General features: G+C 38.2%; 1 protein-coding gene across 1 annotated transcript in view; it reads right to left on the bottom strand.

The window, feature by feature from the left end:
• Positions 1–18,978, bottom strand: part of bahcc1b (BAH domain and coiled-coil containing 1b) — a 135,866-nt gene that overhangs the window by 40,068 nt on the left and 76,820 nt on the right. Inside the window, 1 exon segment of the mRNA XM_058793168.1 lies at positions 8,244–8,420. Coding sequence (XP_058649151.1) covers positions 8,244–8,420 — 177 coding nt within the window.

The raw sequence follows: 18,978 nt of genomic DNA, 5'->3' as shown, positions 1-18,978 counted from the left end.
GGAAGTCTGTGTAAGGCTAGAGTATAACGTGTCTTTTTGAGTGTGTGTTCCTGTGTTTGTGCAAGTATTTGTTTGAGACACCCTGTCCTTGCACACAGTTTAATTGGACGCAGTTAAAAGTTTAACGGTCTGAGGCCAAAGTAAACAGCAGTCCATAATGCTCATCCTTAGCATTCCACGGAGCCATTGTCCCATAGCCTACAAAACACACACACACACACACACACACACACACGCACACACACTGTCATGACCCTGTCTGTCCTGACACAATAGAAAACTTTGGAAGACGACAGATGGACAAATTAATGCATGATATATTGGTACCAAATCAGTCATCATCTAATATTAGATTTTTTTTTTTATTGGTAACAGTCAATATTGGATATTTAATTGTGCATGCTCATTTCCCTTTAGATTACCATTGCCGTCTTCTAACACTCAAAATTCATCTTTACAAAGACAAATAATTTAATAGCACTATTAAATTTAATTGTTAAATGTATATCAATTTGTCAATATCCATTATCATTGCATCATTTAAAATACTAGATTTTAGTTTTTAAGTTTTCTTTGTCATTTAATTCTGCATAATTTATGTGGTTATGGGTTATCAGCCAAGAAAATGAAAATGACTGTAAATATGGAGCAAAATTTCGTCGTTAAAAATAAACAGCTTGGCTATGCTGTATGTCTTGACTGACCGTTTTGTGGTTCGTGAAACTGATGAAAGCACACCTCCTGAACTTTTATTAAGAACTTCATTACAGTAACAGACATTCAGTGCATGAATTAAACCTTTGAAACCTTTGTGTAACACATATATATCAATAACGAGCAAGAGGGTAAAAGTGAGAACGAGAGATGTGAACGAGGGAGTGCGAGTGTGATAGAGACGGAGCATATAATTTCGAGAGGCAGATTATGAGAGAGCCAGACCGTAAGTGTCTGTAGGTACATGTTTGAGTGTGTCTGAAAGAGAGAGAGAGCGATTGAGAGACAAAGGAGGAGGGAAGGAGATCTCCCCCTCTCCTGCCTCTCTTACTAATTGACACCAGTGGAGCGTCCTGCTGACAGTGACATCACAGGGGAGTCCAGATGTGTAATATCAGGCCTTCTGGCTGCACCTGTTTCCTACAGCCACAGAATTTCAATTTTATTGACACACACATTTGCAGTGCGCATACACAGACAAGCTCCTGCAGCATGTGGAGATACAGAGAGATGCACACATTAACTGTGAACATGCACTAAGACGAGGGACGGTTAGCACAGTCATTTGTAAACGTGTGTGTGTCCTTGAGTGCATATATCTGTTGAGTGCGTTCAAACATTTGAGCTATATATTTAATATATATTTTTGAAAGAAACCTTTTGATCAACAAGGCTGCATTTAATTGATAAAAATACAGTAAAAACAGTAATATTGTAAATTCTTGCCACAATTTGAAATGCATGTTTTCCATTTTAATATATTATAAAATGCAATTTATTCCTGTGATGACAAAGTTGAATTTTCAGCAACCGTTTCTCTACTCTTCAGTGTCACATGATCCTTCAGAAATCATTCGAATTTCAATAGAATAGCACTGTACAATGTAAAAGTCTTTAATGTCACTCTTGATGAATTTAATGCATTGTTGCTTAATAAAACTGTTAATTTCCTTACTGACCCCAAACTTTTTAATGGTATATGCAGTCTTAAAAAGGAGACAAAAAGGAGATGAGAACTGAACAGACCCGACAAGACCAGACCACCACAGTTGAGGTCAGACCAGAGGAGAGAAAAGAAGAGGCAACAATCACCACAATCCCTCCCTTCAACAATTAATTTAAATGGCAACAATTAGAGCAGAGCGGCACGGCAGTCTGAAAGCAATCACACTCTAATGATGAGCAATAAACGCAGTCCAGCACAGACCATTACAGGCTAGAGGAACGAGACACACACACATAACTAATCAAACACACTTATTGTAAACTACAGCTCCCCAGTCTGAATGAAAACTGTATTCATTTAAATGAAGAATGATAGAGCCACAGGAGCTCAGTGTGCCAGATCAAACTGAGATTCGGCTCAGAAGCCAAGACACTGTTTTTGTTCTGTAAGACTGAGAAGCAGTGAAAAGTACAGGTGGGGAGTGTTGGACAGTATCCCAAACAAAGTCAAAGAGGATCTGTGGTTGTGTGTGTGTGTGTGTGTGTGTGTGTGAGTGAGTGAGTGTATGAGAAAGAGAGGGAAAGAGGAGGAATGGAGCCACACAGAACTACTCATTCAATCATATACATAAAAGACATTAACACTGGTAAGCTGAACGCCAATGTTTGTTTTAAGGAGGTCATATTCTCTTTAATCTATGACAAATTATTAACAATTATTCGCTGCCACTCCATACCTCACCTACCTCCCCTTTCTCTCTAAAATACTTCTAATTTCTCTTTTTATTTGAAAATATTTTATTGCCATGACTGTTTAATATAAATAACAAAATCACTGAAAGAAAAAAGTACCAGTAATAAAATAAAATAAAATAAGAATTGCTAATAACTAGTCAATCTGTTCCAATCATTAAGATTCGCTCAAATTGTAACTCAATACCAGCTCTACCAGCACCCATGACACAGTCATATACCTTTACATGTAAGGCACAATAATGTGCATCAGATTACAGCCTGTCATGTGCATGACAAATTCACCAGCCATGTTAAGTACAAAACCTAAAGTGTGCGACCTGCTGGAAGAGGACAATGGAGACACACACACACACACACACCTCTAATTATATATGTGTGAACAAAGATTCCTGACAAAGAAAAAGGAGTGAGAGACTGTGAGAAAGATGCATATCTCTGTTACATTTATTACCACACCTTTCTCCATTTTATAGATATTTCATATTTGTTGTATTGATTCCTTGCTTACCCTAATAATTGTTTAACAAAAGAGTTTTTTATTTTATTTATTCTCTAATTTATTTACTTTTATATGTTAACACAATGTACACCACAAACATTTTATTTTTGCAATACATATATTGTCAATGAAACTTATATTAAGAGAAAGAAAGGAGTGTAATATAAAAAGCAAACAGGGCTGACTCAAATGTGCCCATCTAACCCTCTAATTGAAGCGAAGCAGCAGAACGAAGCAGGCAGACGGAGGGAGGAGAGAGCAGAACAGAGAGGGGAAGAGGAGGAGGAGAGGAGGGGATCTTGTCAGCTCTGTTAATTGCGAGATGTGCTGAATCAACGGCTGCAGAAAGCGGCCACTGTGGTTGCAGGAAAAAAACATGCAATAAGCCACACAAGGTCGCTTTTCTTCAAAATCTGTGGCAAAACCACTGTAACGTACAGCCTCAGGTGCCTTATTGCTTTAATAAAATGCCAAGAACAGAAATACAATAAAAGATGCCAATGTTTAATTAGTAATTACATTTATTGTTACATAATAATAATTATTAGAATTAATATAAACAATTATTTTTAGTAACTTATATGGTTCATTAGACTAAAGAATCATTCACATAATAAAAAATCTAGATTGACCACAATGGACTGAGATCACATGCAGCTGAACTGATTTTTAACTTAAGGCATTTAAAAAACTTGGTGCTCACTGTTTTCTATTTCAGAATATTATAATTGTTTTCTATTTTCATGTATTCTAAAATGTATTTTATTCCTGGAATGGCAAAGCTGAATTTTCAGCAGACATTAACATTATTCCTTTAGAAATAATTTTGATATGCTGATTTGATGATTAAGAATAATTTATTATTATTAATGTTGAAAACAGCTGTGCTTCTTATTATTTTAGAGGAATCTGTTTTAATTTTAAAACAGCTCATCCAATCTACATTTTGAGTCAGAAAGGTGTGTGTGTGTGTGTGTGCAAAGAAAGTAAAATAATTAAAGAAAAGCAGGTGAAAAAAAGAAAATGAGAGATGATGGGCTATTGATAATCAATAGTAAGAGAAGATGTTACAACCTCAAAGCAACAAATGATGGAAAAAACGTTTTAAAAGGGAAGAGGAGTGGATAAAGTGGAAAAAAAGGAAAAAGAACGGGGGGGGAAAAACAATGTAGAGGAAGAGTGGTTCAGCACATCAAGGAGAAAGAACTCAGGTATTGAATGAGTGAGAGATAAAAGAAAGATGGACAATGAGACAGAGAGAAAGAAAGTATGTGTATGAAAAAGAGAGAGAGAGAGAGAGCGAGAGAGAGAGAGAGTCTCGGGTGGCAGATCTGTGTGTTGGCTGGGCGCCCGACACTGGAGTTTAGCCAACTGGCAGCATGCCGATTGGGGCTTCCTGGATTCAGTCCTTAAAAACAATCATTTGGACAGAGTGTGTGTGTGTGTGTGTGTGTGTGGGAGAACATATATTTGAGCGGGTGTACATGAGCTACTGTAACCAATTATTTTCCTCTTACATTCTCATTTATTATGAAATATACAAACTGTCTCCATGTCTTTTCCCAGGCTAAACACACTCCATACACACACACACACACACGCGCGCGCGCGCACACACACATATTCACAGTCACTTCATGCAACGTGCCAAGCCAAGCCTGGCTTCCTCCACCAGCTGGGGCTTCAAAGGTGATCCCCTCTCTGTTGCTTTGAGCCAACTCCCTCGCTCTCCTTTTCTCTCTCGCACAAACGTACTGCGCAGACCTACCTAACACCCTTACACGCACTCAAAATATAAAATCTTAGAGCTTTTGCTGTTCCGACTTCACTTACCTGCTCCAGGCGTTTTACATTAACACCCAGCGAAGCACTCAGCTGTGCGGTTAATGCCTCTCACAACACTTGTTTAGAGGATTTAGAGGGCACAATTGTGTGCAAGTGTGTGCGTGAAAGAAAGAGGGATAGAATAAACAAGCATCCTCTGGTCAGGCACAATCATAACCTGATGTTTCTCAGAGGGCTCACACAGATGGGAAAACAGGTGTCCAGGTTGCTTTTAACTTGATAGTGATGTGTGTTCACACACAGCCTCACTTTAGTTTTACAGGAAAGCATTTATGGACAGGTTAAAAATAGCAGCATTTAAAAAATTCACTCTGAAAAACATGCTTAGAATTAAAGGGACAACTCACCCCCAAAATTTACTCATCCTCGTGTCACGACTAAACCTGTATGAGTTTCTTTCTTCCATGGAACCTAAAGGAAGATTGTTTTAACAATATCCTGGCCACTAATTTTCAGTATAATGAATATAAATGGGCCTGTCAAGTTACAAAAATCACAAAAAGCACCATGAAAGTATAAAAGTGATTCATATAATTCCTGGGCTGTATTCTATATCTTTTGAAATTATACGATAGCTTTGAGTGTAAATAAAACCAAAAATTCAAAGTCAAAAAATCTTGAGAGTTCATGACAGACAGAATGCAAATAAATCGTTCTTTTATGTCAGATCTTTGAATTGCATTATTTAGTTTGTAAAGTGAGAAGAAGAAAAAAACTCTCTTTATGAAATGATTCAATGACAAGGAAACTGGATTCAGTTCTCGAATTCAACTCACTGATTCAATTCAGTCACAGCATTCAAAACTGGCATGAAATTAAAATGAAAATACATATTATTTATCTAATTGCGAATTCTTTCTTTTTTTTTTTTACCTCAAAAATGTCTTTTTTCTTTTTCATTACACTTGGATGCATGTCAAAATACGGGAAAACTCCTTTCTGGAGTTTGACAGTTATTATATATACTTTGCATAGAAAATGCATTGTAAATTACTCTAATTGTGTTCCATGGGAGAAAAAAAAAAGCATGTTTTGAATATTTTGAGTATAACGGTTTGAGTCCACTCCATATTTTGTGTTTTCTGTTTGGAAAACACACACCTTTGGCTGATCTGTCTGTCATGGGGCGGTTGGGCGTTTAGTTATCTGGTTATCAGTTAGGTTGAGCCAGCATGTCTCATCGTTGGCTTATTTTTATGATATGACTACAAACACAAATTTTCTCAGATACACATTTAAATACACACACACACACACACACACACACCTGACCGGGGGAGATAAAGGAGGCACTGAAAAACGGTGCCTGACCACAAACTGTTCATAGCCAAAAGAGGAGCCAAGGGGCCAAAAGGCAGAGAGGACACGCGAGCACACACACACACACATGCTTAGCAGAGTCCGGAAGCCAGCACCTCCCTGTGGTGATGCCTCTAACCCTCAGCATCTCTCAGTTAAAACCGCATTCACGTACCCACACAGATGCACACCCCCTGTGTGAGTGTCGGTTGTCTGAGCAGGAAGTAGACCGTTGCTGTTCGGTTTAACCGTAAGGGTCACGAGACCCATGGGTCGGGCTGAGGAAACCCCACATCAACCCCAAAAATAGTGAGCCTCTAATGTTGAGCCTCATTGCAACGTCTCTTGGCAGTCAGGTGACCAAACGACCGTAGCCCAACTTCCCCATAAAATCCCATCACAATGATGCTCAAAATGCACTTCCTCACCTTTATTTTTTATTTTTTGCTTTTAAGGTAATTTGCTAAATTGCCGACAGACATTACAGCACCATCCTCATAAAGTTAATGAATATTAATTAACAATTTCCCGAACCACACAGGAGATCCCGCTGCATCCAATCAACTAACGCTTTTCTCTCCTGTCCTCCCCCTTTCACCCCCCTGGCCTAATGGGTCAGGTGGGGCGTCACATCATCGGTAGCTGGACCGTCTCCAGGGGAACGGGGCTGGGATAATTGCATGGCTCGTTTTGATGACATGCTTTTTATGCAAATGAAGGAGGGAGCGCAGGGACATGGCTGGGGGGGAAACGGAGCCATCCAATCAGCTGCTTCGAGGGGCTAAGCACAATTAAAGACTGATTCAGATAATGAGCTCTTATCATCACGATGGGGCCGTTTGCATCATTATAGACACATTCTGTTATTAATATTATTGTTATTAGTTTTATTATTATTATTTTTATGGTGGTAATCAGAAGCATCATCATTATAGTTATGATTATTGTTATTCTTGTAAGGTTATTGATGGTTTATATAAAGCTCAGGGCGCAGCAGAATAAGCGCTAGGTCGGCTACGGCGCCGTATTTTTTTCCCTCTCCCTCTAACTCTCTCGTTCTGTCTCGCACGCGCAGATTTGTTCAGTCATTCAGTTACAGTAGCACTGGGTGCCAGCAGTAACACCACTGTGTTCGCTGCCAACCACAATTACTGTTCCATTCTGCCAGCTGCCAAGAGCTCCGCAGATACAGAGCAGTTAACCCGCACCGATACACACACACATACACTTGTACGCGGTTGTACACGGATCTGTGAAAATACCAATAGCAAGTGCTCAGCTGTGCATACTATTTAAAAAGAACAGCCATGTGCGCAAGTTAACACAAATACACGCTATGCTCACACACACACTTAAGGCATAAACATTTATATAAAGAGCTATATACATTCAGAAGAACATATTGCGCATAATGGACAGTCTAAATTAAATTATAAGCAGACTGAGTGCTTGCAAGGGGAAAACACGTTCAAGATCATACATATATATATATATATATATATATAAAAACAGAAATGAAGAAGCCTGTACTCTAATACAGCACAGCACACTGACTCTCAGCACTGTTGTGCTCAAATTGTGCTTTTGTCTGTATTAGAAAGCATGCTGGGTATTTCTACGGATATCCCAGACAGAATGATAGAGAAAAAGACAGATGAATAGATAGATAGATAGATGGATAGATGGATAGATGGATAGATGGATAGATGGATAGATGGATAGATGGATAGATAGATAGATGGATGAAAGAACTATAGATACTGCAAATAAAATGATAGATAGAAAAAATAATGATAGAACAATGGATGGAACTACAGATGCTGCATAATGAACGATAGATAGAAAGACAGAACAATGAATGAATGAATGAATGGATGGAACAATAGATTTCTCAGGTAGAATGATGGACAGAATGACAGGACGATAGAACAATAGATAGAATAATAGAATGATAGAACGATAGACAGAACAATAGATAGAGAAAGAAAGAACAATACATAGAAAGAACTACAGATGCTATAGACTGCAGGTTAACATATAGAATGATAGACTGATAGATAGACAGAACAATAGACATAACAGAAAGATAGACATAGAATGATACTTAGAACTATATATAGAATTAATAAAAAATGATAAATAGAATGACAGATAGAACAGACAGACAGAAGGATAGATAGATCACCTTCATGTGAGTGTGGGAACCAGATCTGTGACGCGGCTGTGGAGTGAGGTCCAGAGCGATAGGGCGGAGAAGAGGGGGATGATGGGGGTCCGCTGGGGTGTGAGGGAGGAGAGCCCAGACTGCTGGCCAGAAACGTTCCCATGAAGGAGGCTGAAGAGTTCCCTATCAGTCCACTGCCTGCAGGTCAAAATTAAAAAATGGTACAAAATCAGACCAATTCTCAAAATGACAGTATTATTGAATTGAATTATTGAAAATTATAAAGTGGACCTCCACAATTACAGTGCAGCCATTATAAAGAGACAATAAATGAAGATTTGATAAATGTACCAAATTCTAACATTCAGCCTAAAATAATCGTTCTAACTAAATTAGACAGAAATAGAGTGCAATTGTGGGGAAAGACTAAACGAATTATCAAGAATAAAAGTTAATGAGAGAGAGAGAGACAGAGAGAGAGAGAGAGAGATACAGAAAGACAGATAGTGAGGGTATGAGACGCTAAAACGAAAGAGAGAGAGAGTTTTGGAACATAAGTGCTCAGTCTGTTCTAATACACGGTTCCTTAATGAAGTCCCTGTGATCTCTCTGCTGTAGCCGCTTTCTCTCTCTCTCTCTCTCTCTCACTCTCACACACACACACACACACACTCACTTTGCGACAAGACCTACAAAGGAGAACAAGAAACAGGCTGTAATACACTCTCATCCAAATAATGAGTACCACATGACACCCAAAGATGGGTTTCTGTCTGACAAAATAATGCTAAATGCTGCAACAAACCACAGTTAGCGTAGAAAACAACAGACTTTTAAAATGGACTTGATCTGAGTCCTGAAGCAAAACCATGTTGAGAACCACTGACCTACATCACCCAAAACACAGACGCACACAAAAGAAAGAGTGAAAAAAGAGGGTGATGGAATGATAATGAGGAAACCCTGGATCGAAGAGCATCAAAGAGATACAACTTTATTCAACCCTGAAGGAAAATGTGCAAGACTTTATACATTCAAGCCAACAAGGGTTAAATCAAATCTATTACACATGCACAATACATACAAACCAAACGGACGGTCATTATATTTCCACACACATCTTTTGTTTTTCTCAGCAGCGAAAGAAACAAAGCGAATTTGCAACGCTTCAGTAAACTTGATTAACCTATATGCTACAGAGGCACGGCTTTAATAAACTTTAGACATAATGTAATTTAAAGATAAGGCAGCTCACCGGAGAAGATTCGCTCGTGGTGCGATGCAGCATATAGAATCATCAAATCAGCCTATTAAACACAGAGTTTAATAGAACGATTTGCGCTTAAGACGATGTCTGCATAACATTTACAAGATTAACAACAGTGAATTCTGTGCAGATGAAAAAAAACGCCACACATGTGATGTTAGTTTCAGCGCATACCGCTGTGGTTTCCTGTGTCTCTCCCCTGACAAAGACTCTGCCCTCGTGTCCTCTAAAACAACCAACACCACCAATTAAACAGCGAGGTGAAGGCGAGTGTGGTTTCATTTCCTAAACTGATAAAAGTTAATTAACGTGGGTGAGAGGGATGAGGTTAAGGAAGACGTTTATGGGTGTGAAATTACTAAATGACTGCTCTCACAAGATAAACAGAGCACCAGGCCACAGCTCAAGCCCCAGGCAGAAATGACAGCAAGCAGGGGGGAAAAAAAGTCAAGAAAGCAGGAAAAGACCAGCGGAATTACAGGTCTGGAAAGACGTTAGGCCGCTGGTGCCGGGGTGGATGCTGGGATCACAGCCGTCAAGACACTTTGTCTCCTCGCACCCACTCACTCGCCTCAGGATGAAAGAAAGCAGGCTTTTTGCGCTGGTCTAGGAACAGCTTCCCGCTACATGAAACGGTATAATCGAAGCTACAGAATTCCCAGCACATTACAGCCGTCTTCTCCTCCCAAATGTCCCCACCACCTTCCCACGGGCTTTACTACCAAAATGAAAGGTCTGTGTTCTCCGAGAGCACTGCAGTCACTATTCACCAATGCTTTATGGGTGTGTTCACCTCAAATCTGGCAAAATCCACCACTTTAAAAGGGTCTTTTCCAGTCAAAAATATAAGACTGTGTTAATTGTTCTATCTGTTTTTTATAGTCATAGTCTATATGTTTTTGTTTTAGTCATAAAATTAATTCAGCATTTCATCATGTCACATTTGTAAATTATAGTTAATTTTACGCAGACTAAAACGGCAACTAATTTTAGAAAAAAAAAATCAAAATCATTTTGTTGATGAGAAAATTAAATATTAAAAGAATTTATATGAATTTGAACTTCATTTTTCTTTAAGAAATAAAATCATAAAACAAAAAATAACTTGTTTTCACCTCATATTTTCACAAATGCTATATTTCAATTAAAATCAATGCACATTTTTCTCAATTAAATTTAAGAAAATATATATTTTGACAGTAGTTTTAGTTGACAAAAATAACATTGTGCTTCAGAAAAGCAAAAATAATTTAGTTGACAAGAAAATTTAATATTTAACCAGTTTATATATAAACATATCTATTTATAAAAAATAAATAATCAAAAATAATAATCAAAAAACAAAAAATATCTTGCATTTCCACCCCATATTTTAACAAACTGTATATTAATTCAAATCGACATTTTCATCCTGACAAACATTTCTTTAACTAAAATTTGACTGTAATTTTGTTGACAATGTTAACACTGCATTTTATAAAAACAAAAATAATTAAGTTGAAAAGTAAATTAAACTAAATATTTAAAATGTTTTGCATTAAATGATACTTTGTCAAAAAACATGCACTTTTTTAACCTCATATTTTAATAAACTACCTATTTTAATTCAAATTGATGCAATTTTTTCTTAACGGAAAAAAACAAAAATTGTCAGTAAATTGGTCGAGATTAACACAGCATTATATGGAAAACATCAGAAAACCACAGCAGCCATTAATTCTGCCCTGAACTCCTGGAGACTTGGAAAAGCTAAATATTAGATCTGTGATTCATTTAATGAAAATTAATGAAAGCAGAAAGAAAGGGAAACCAGATCCACTCAGACCTAGTTTAAGACCATACATGAACCTAAGACCTTGTGCATGATTCAACTAGCCGGCATGTAGCCCAGCAGCCTCTGCCTCAGACAGCACGCCCACAGACCGCTGACACTGACCGCCTGCTGAACACAAAACTAGAAAGCACTAATGAAACTCACAGCAACAGCAATACAAGTGCGGTGCACAGGTTCAGTCTGAGGGAAACAAAACAGTGTTTACAAGGCACCAGGTTAATATTATGAGAGCTTGAGAGGAAGAACAAATAACCGGACTGCCATCTAAATGCCACATTCAGACAAAAGCAAACTGAATTCAGCGTTCAGTTTTGACCAAAATATGCAGCAAAGTGGACCAGATTTTACACCGCAAGTCAGAAGTCTGGTTTGCACTACCTCCACTGTACTGAACAGCATATAAAGCCCTCGTTCCTCCACTCCTCTATACGCCCTCCGCCAACTTCCCTTTAATAAAACGTTTCCTCTTGTTTGCTTTGCTTTATTGACTTTTTTCCTCTCTTTTTTCCTCCGTCTCGAGCACGCCGTGGGCCGAGCGTCAGCTGCAAAAGCTGAAATTATTGCCTGCGCCCCTCCTTCCACCACCTCTAATAAACCAAACTGCAGAAATGAAACGCTGCTGATACATGAACAGCGGGATTGTAGGAAAGGAATGGATGGCGGGACTTGCGGGGGGTCTAAAAAGAAACATAGCTGCCAAAACGAAGTCCAAACGGCATGTGTGGGGCGGCTCGCTGAACCTGGGGAAGCCCAGTCGCTGTGAAAAACCAGCGGCAGAGTCATTACGGCAGGAATACAGTGAGCTTTAAAGGATGATGCTGTCTTGTCAGGCGGATCCCCAACGGGAATGTGTGTTTATTTACGTCCGTGGCGCGAAACGCGGCTGAACAAGAGAGAGTGACTCTTGTGTGAGCGCTTAAGGAAATCGGGTCATGTGCATACTAATCGCCTGATTCCAGGCTCAGAGCGACATTAATCCAATTAAGGAATTAAAAGGAAGAATCCTGAAGAGTGGGAGTCCCAAGTGTGTCTGCCACACACAAACACACACTCACGTAACCGCCAATTGCACAAGTGCATGTTCAGCCTTGTCATCAAATGAGAGTCCCCCAGCGCTGCCCTTCAGTGGAACAAGACGAGTGCAAAAGACCGACGGAGAGAGAGACAGTGAGCATGATGTGGGGAAAAAAAGTCAAGTCAGAGGTTTGGATTATGTGTTACTTGTTTAAATCAGGGATCCAAATGAAGTGCAATCCATCAGCAGACACAACAGCTCGAGGTTCTAATGGGTCTGTGTGTATACATTACAACAGCTGTCTCCCTCTCTCTGTGAGTCTCGCTCTCTTCACAGGAGGATGTTTATGTCTACTGGTGCTGAGTACTCAGTTCAACAGACAGAGATAGCACAAGTGCTGCCACAAATACAGTGGACAAAAGAATAGAGATCTACCTAAACTATGTAAAATTCTCTCATTTTATTTATTTTATTTAAATTAAATAAATGAACACATACATACATACATACATAAATTATATAGTTTAAAATAAAAAATAATAAAATATAATAAATAAATAGATGTTTTGTATTTTATATTTTCCTGTAATAAAAATGAATAAATAAAAACATAAATGGACAAATAATTCATGAAAATGCAATATAAAAATGGTTACACTTTATTTTAATGTGTCCTTGTTGTAGTATACAGTAATATCAATTAACTACATATACTTACTATAAGGTTAGGATTAAAATTAGGGTTTGGCTTAGGGTTACTTGCAGGTAATTGTGCATAATTTAATGTTATTATAGTAAGTACATGTAACGTGTAAAAGGACACCTTAAAAAAAAAAAAAAGTGTCACCTAAAAAATTAAATATTATATAAAATACATAAAAAATTTATAAATAATTTTTTTTTGATTTTGTGATATATTTCTGCATACACACTGTAAAAAATCCAATTAACAAAATGTTGGAAGGGCAAAAATATTTAAGTTGAAATTATTTTATTGCTTGGGCTTAGTTGAGAAGACACATTATATTAAGTCTGTACAAATATATTTTAAAAACATTAAATGAATGGTTATTTTCAAATCCAGTCAACATTCAGAATGCTAAATGTTGACTGAACTAATAAAAACAAATCCAGCCAACACTGAGATCATTCTGCACGTGCCTGAGTGACTTTGCGGGAGAAACAGCGCCGCCATCTTGACAAGTTCACGCGTCAGGTAATTTGCACTAAATAAATGTTATTTTTTTAGACTAAATTTAACAAGAAAATCATGCAACATATTAATTTTTTTTGAGTGGATATTTAGAAAGTGTTTTATGAGTTATAGTGTTTCAAAAGTGGATATAAGACAGTGTATGTCAAGTTCAGGCGTCAGGTAAATCGAGTGGCACTGAATAAATATTTGTAAGTTAACTTAACATTAGACTGACTTTATCAAAACGTATATTTAAAAGGTGTAAATGTTTTATTTAAACGTATATATTTATACACAAACGTACAACCTATAAAAAACATAGAATAGGTGTTGATATGTCTGAGGGAAATTTAAGTGAAGGGAATGTGGTCTTTCACTTTGTTTAATCCATAAAACACTTATTATAAAAAGATGTGTTAATATAATGAATTTTAGCTAATTTTGGCTTGTTGTATGATTTTTTTTTTTTTTTTTTGTATTTCCGTGATGTGAAAAGATATGAAGAAATCGCGTGGTCTTTCTCTTTTATAAGCCATTAATGTTATGCTTAATACGACTAACGTTAACCGAAATCTTTGAAACGTGTAACGTAAATGTAAACCACTGTAATAAATTCGTTTGATGTTAACATGGCCGTGTTAAATGGTTTTTGCGTGTGTAAACTTGCAATTGTCCCGTTAAGTAAAAAGACGACATTAAACGTGACTAACAACACGGTGAAATGACGCTCTTTTCAAACGGGACGGATTAACGTTACATGGCATTTCTGGTCTCGTGAAGGCGCTTCGGAAGAGAAGTTCGTCGTTCCGAATGAAAATGAACAACTGAATCGTTTCACAAGGCCGTTCAAAGTGTCTCAGTCAGTTCCCGAGATAGTGAATCAGTAGATAGTGCACAGAGACCATGGCTCAGTAAACACTGGGACAACTGATCAATCAATTTGTAAAACGTCACCACTAGTATTTATCAACAACAGGCAGAACCGTTATATTTTGATATTATTTTTATGCTATTTGAGGTAACTTAGCCCTATAATATGAAATGTACATGTTCTAATACAAATCCAGTGAGCATCAATACTCCCTGTTGTGCAATGGATTGTGGAACGGATTTGAGCCAAAAAAAGGTTGAAACTTCTGATTCTGTTTCTCAGTGGCATCTACGCTAATATTAGTTTCTTTCATTCTTATTCCGAGGTGATTGTAGCTATCAGATCCAGTCTATATCCAGATCAGATGGTGGATCAGCACCTAGAGACGACCTCTACAGCCCTGAATGTCAGCGGAGACCATGTCAGCTAGATGAGCTCCAGAAACAGAAGCAGAAATCCCCTCCAAAGGCCTTGTTGGCCATGGGACAAGACCACGAGAACCAGACAAGTCCTCTGCTCAATCTGACCTGTGTTGCAGCCTATAATTAAACCACACCATGCTGGTTTTGTCTGGCCAGAGGAGAACTGTCCCCCAACTGTGTCTGGTTGCTCCCAAGGTTTTCTACTCAGTTTCTGTGACCAATGGAGTTTTGGGTCCTTGCCGCTGTCGCCTCTGGCTTGCTTATTTGGGGACTCTTGGCTGATTGCACAGACATTATTGGAAGAGAGCTGAACTGGATGATGTCAACACTGAATCACCAATGAACTGACTTTAACTGGAAAAATGACTCTTGCATTATTGACAAACTATTTTCCTGTTTGATTCTGTAAAGCTGCTTTGACACAATCAGTATTGTATAAAGCGCTATGTAAATAAAGGTGACTTGATTTGATTTTATATACAGGTGCATCTCAATAAATTAGAATGTCGTGGAAAAGTTCATTTATTTCAGTAATTCAACTCAAATTGTGAAACTCGTATATTAAATAAATTCAGTGCACACAGACTCAAGTAGTTTAAGTCTTTGGTTCTTTTAATTGTGATGATTTTGGCTCACATTTAACAAAAACCCACCAATCTCAACAAATTAGAATATGGTGACATGCCAATCAGCTAAACAACTCAAAACACCTGCAAAGGTTTCCTGAGCCTTCAAAATGGTCTCTCAGTTTGATTCACTAGGCTACACAATAATGGAGAAGACTGCTGATCTGAAAGTTGTCCAGAAGACAATCATTGACACCCTTCACAAGGAGGGTAAGCCACAAACATTCATTGCCAAAGAAGCTGGCTGTTCACAGAGTGCTGTATCCAAGCATATTAATGGAAAGTTGAGTGGAAGGAAAAAGTGTGGAAGAAAAAGATGCACAACCAACCGAGAGAACCGCAGCCTTATGAGGATTGTCAAGCAAAATCGATTCAAGAATTTGGGTGAACTTCACAAGGAATGGACTGAGGCTGGGGTCAAAGCATCAAGAACCACCACACACAGACGTGTCAAGGAATTTGGCTACAGTTGTCGTATTCCTCTTGTTGAGCCACTCCTGAACCACAGACAACGTCAGAGGCGTCTTATCTGGGCTAAGGAGAAGAAGAACTGGACTGTTGCCCAGTGGTCCAAAGTCCTCTTTTCAGATGAGAGTCTGGAGGAAGGGTGGAGAAGCTCATAGCCCAAGTTGCTTGAAGTCCAGTGTTAAGTTTCCACAGTCTGTGATGATTTGGGGTGCAATGTCATCTGCTGGTGTTGGTCCATTGTGTTTTTTGAAAACCAAAGTCATTGCACCCGTTTACCAAGAAATTTTGGAGCACTTCATGCTTCCTTCTGCTGACCAGCTTTTTAAAGATGACGATTTCATTTTCCAGCAGGATTTGGCACCTGCCCACACTGCCAAAAGCACCAAAAGTTGGTTAAATGACCATGGTGTTGGCGTGCTTGAACTCACCAGACCTGAACCCCATAGAGAATCTATGGGGTATTGTCAAGAGGAAAATGAGAAACAAGAGACCAAAAAATGCCACTGTCAAAGAAACCTGGGCCTCCATACCACCTCAGCAGTGCCACAAACTGATCACCTCCATGCCAACTTTTCCACGACATTGTAATTTATTGAGATGCACCTGTATGTATACATTTATTTTAATTATTGTCAATAGATTTTGACAATATTATTGGTGCCAATAAACAGAAAGGGGGGGAGTGAAATACCTGATTCTGATTGGCCAGTCTGTGGTAAAATATTTTATATAAAGACTGCTAAACTATGTAATTCACAGCACTTGATTTCCAACATAGCTGTGCCAGTTTCATGCACCTTATATCAATATGTATCCTCTTTCTCTGTACATAATAAAACAATTTAACTATGCAATTCTCATCAATATTGTATATGCCCATTATTTACTCCGTAAGTAGCTGTGCAATAAATGGGATGATATATAGTCAGCTGGTCAATATTGCAAAATAATGCCTGATAGGACGAACAGGATCCCGGCACATATGGTACACAAATCCCGTACTTTATTGAAGTACAACAGATATCTCTGCAGAGAAACTAGGTAAACATGCAAATGTAAGTGACCAAGCAAGCAGTAAGCAAGTTCCATAAAATCACAAATACAAAAGTCCAACTGTAAATATCACCCACACAACACATTGTACAGTAGCTGCATCAGAGTGAGAACTGGAATATGTCTTAGAAGGCAGAGCTAGTGGAGGATGGGCATGAGAGACTTCATATTAAGGGTTTTGTCAGGGGAGTGGTTACCGCATATGTGTGTGTGAAATGGGGGAGTGTGAGACTGTTTGCACAGCTGGGTTCCACGCTCTCACACAACCCCACGTCTCGCTGTCCCCCAAAACATGTGCCACTCCAGAAAACCCCAATATTTTCTCTCTTCACAGTCATAATAAATAGCCTTTGGGAGGGAGGAAGGGCAGGGTCTGCAGAAACAGTGCACTTCTCTCACTGCCTGTTTGTTTTGCGTCTCTATGCCATGACTCAGTCAGTTTGGGATCGTGCCGTACAACAGGATATTTTCAAAGTCGTTTGGTTTTGGCCCAATCGCTTGTGCGAATGAGTCTAAACTGACAAGGGAGTATTTAGGGTAATCCACATGTAAAAGTAGCATTAGTCATTAATCATTTCTGTTCCTAAACACAGAAATGGCAGAGACAGGAAGGATTTAAATGAACGTGACACTGAATGTATAACCCCGCTCTCGCTGGAGGCCTATCCCCAGGTTGCGCTCTAAAATTACATTCGTAGGGATGCTGCTGGAAGAAATATAATAATATAATAGTTTCGCGTGATGAACAGACTGAAATTCAAGTCATTCGCTGATAATCTTCCCCTCCGGTGAGCTGGTAACTGCTGCAACCAGATCACTGAATCAGTAAGTTTAACTCAAGAATCAGATCAGTCCAATTGATTCAATTGGAACAAATGATTCATTCGGATCATCAGTGCTCTTGTGAACCTGCCAAGGTTCTAGATGTCAAGGTTTTAGTGATTAACAAGTCAATTTCTCACGCATGATTTTTGTCATTTCAATACATTCATAGTAAATTAAACAGTTTGTATTGTTAAATATAGTAGTGAAAAATGTTCCCTTTTGGTCAAGAAAAGTGTTGTGGATAAAAATTAAATTAAATTAAATTAAATTAAATTAAATTAAATTAAATTAAATTAAATTAAATTAAATTAAATTAAACAGAATAAAATAAAATAAAGTAAAATAAAAAAGTTAAAAATAAAATAAAGTAAAATAAAAAGTTAATAAAATAAAATAAATAAAATAAAATAAAATAAAATAATAAAATAAACAAGATTATGATCATACAACAATATCTGTGAAGCATAAATGTCCCTACTCTCCTCAGGGATAACTAGTTTCATCCGAACAGAGCTTTAGAGAAATCTGCTTAATCACATCACAACTCCACATTGTACTCAACGACAGGAAGCAAGAATCAAGGTAAGCTTACACCTACAATGGCTGCTGCACATTTCTGCTTTTGGTGAGTGAACACCAAAACAGTTAGGAAATAAAAGGCAGACCGATTAACAACCACAGCTCAAACTGTGAAGAACATGCTCCATTTTTCCAAGAACAACTAGAGATGGGCTGCTGCTGTGGAATTTCCTCCCTAATGATGTCACTTGTGAATATTGCGCCAAAAAGGCAGATTTGCTATTTTAGCGTTTACATTTTGATTTAATTCGTCATTGGTTTGTGCATAAACATTTTTTAACTTTGACTTTTGTGTGTGTGTGTGTGTGTGTGTGTGTGTGTGTGTGTGTATGTGTGTGTGGGTGGGTGGATGGATATGCCATCCATGGTATTCCCTGGTCATGAATTAAATTATAACTCAGAGGAAGCATCTTCTCCTGGGAATCGGGTAGAGGCCGTATGAGAGGGTGTGTGGTCTTTTATGTGTGCGAGTGTGTAACTCTGCATCTGTGTATTTTAAAACAGGAGGTCAGACTGGAAGTGAGTTAATTCTCAGAGGATTGGGATACGCCACACCCCAGAACCGCCACAAACTTTTGGCAGCGAGCAGTCGCACAATCAC

This window comes from Onychostoma macrolepis, chromosome 12 (assembly GCF_012432095.1).
Source record: "Onychostoma macrolepis isolate SWU-2019 chromosome 12, ASM1243209v1, whole genome shotgun sequence".
Classification (NCBI taxonomy): Eukaryota; Metazoa; Chordata; class Actinopteri; order Cypriniformes; family Cyprinidae; genus Onychostoma; species Onychostoma macrolepis.
This window is presented reverse-complemented; position numbering and strand designations above follow the sequence as displayed.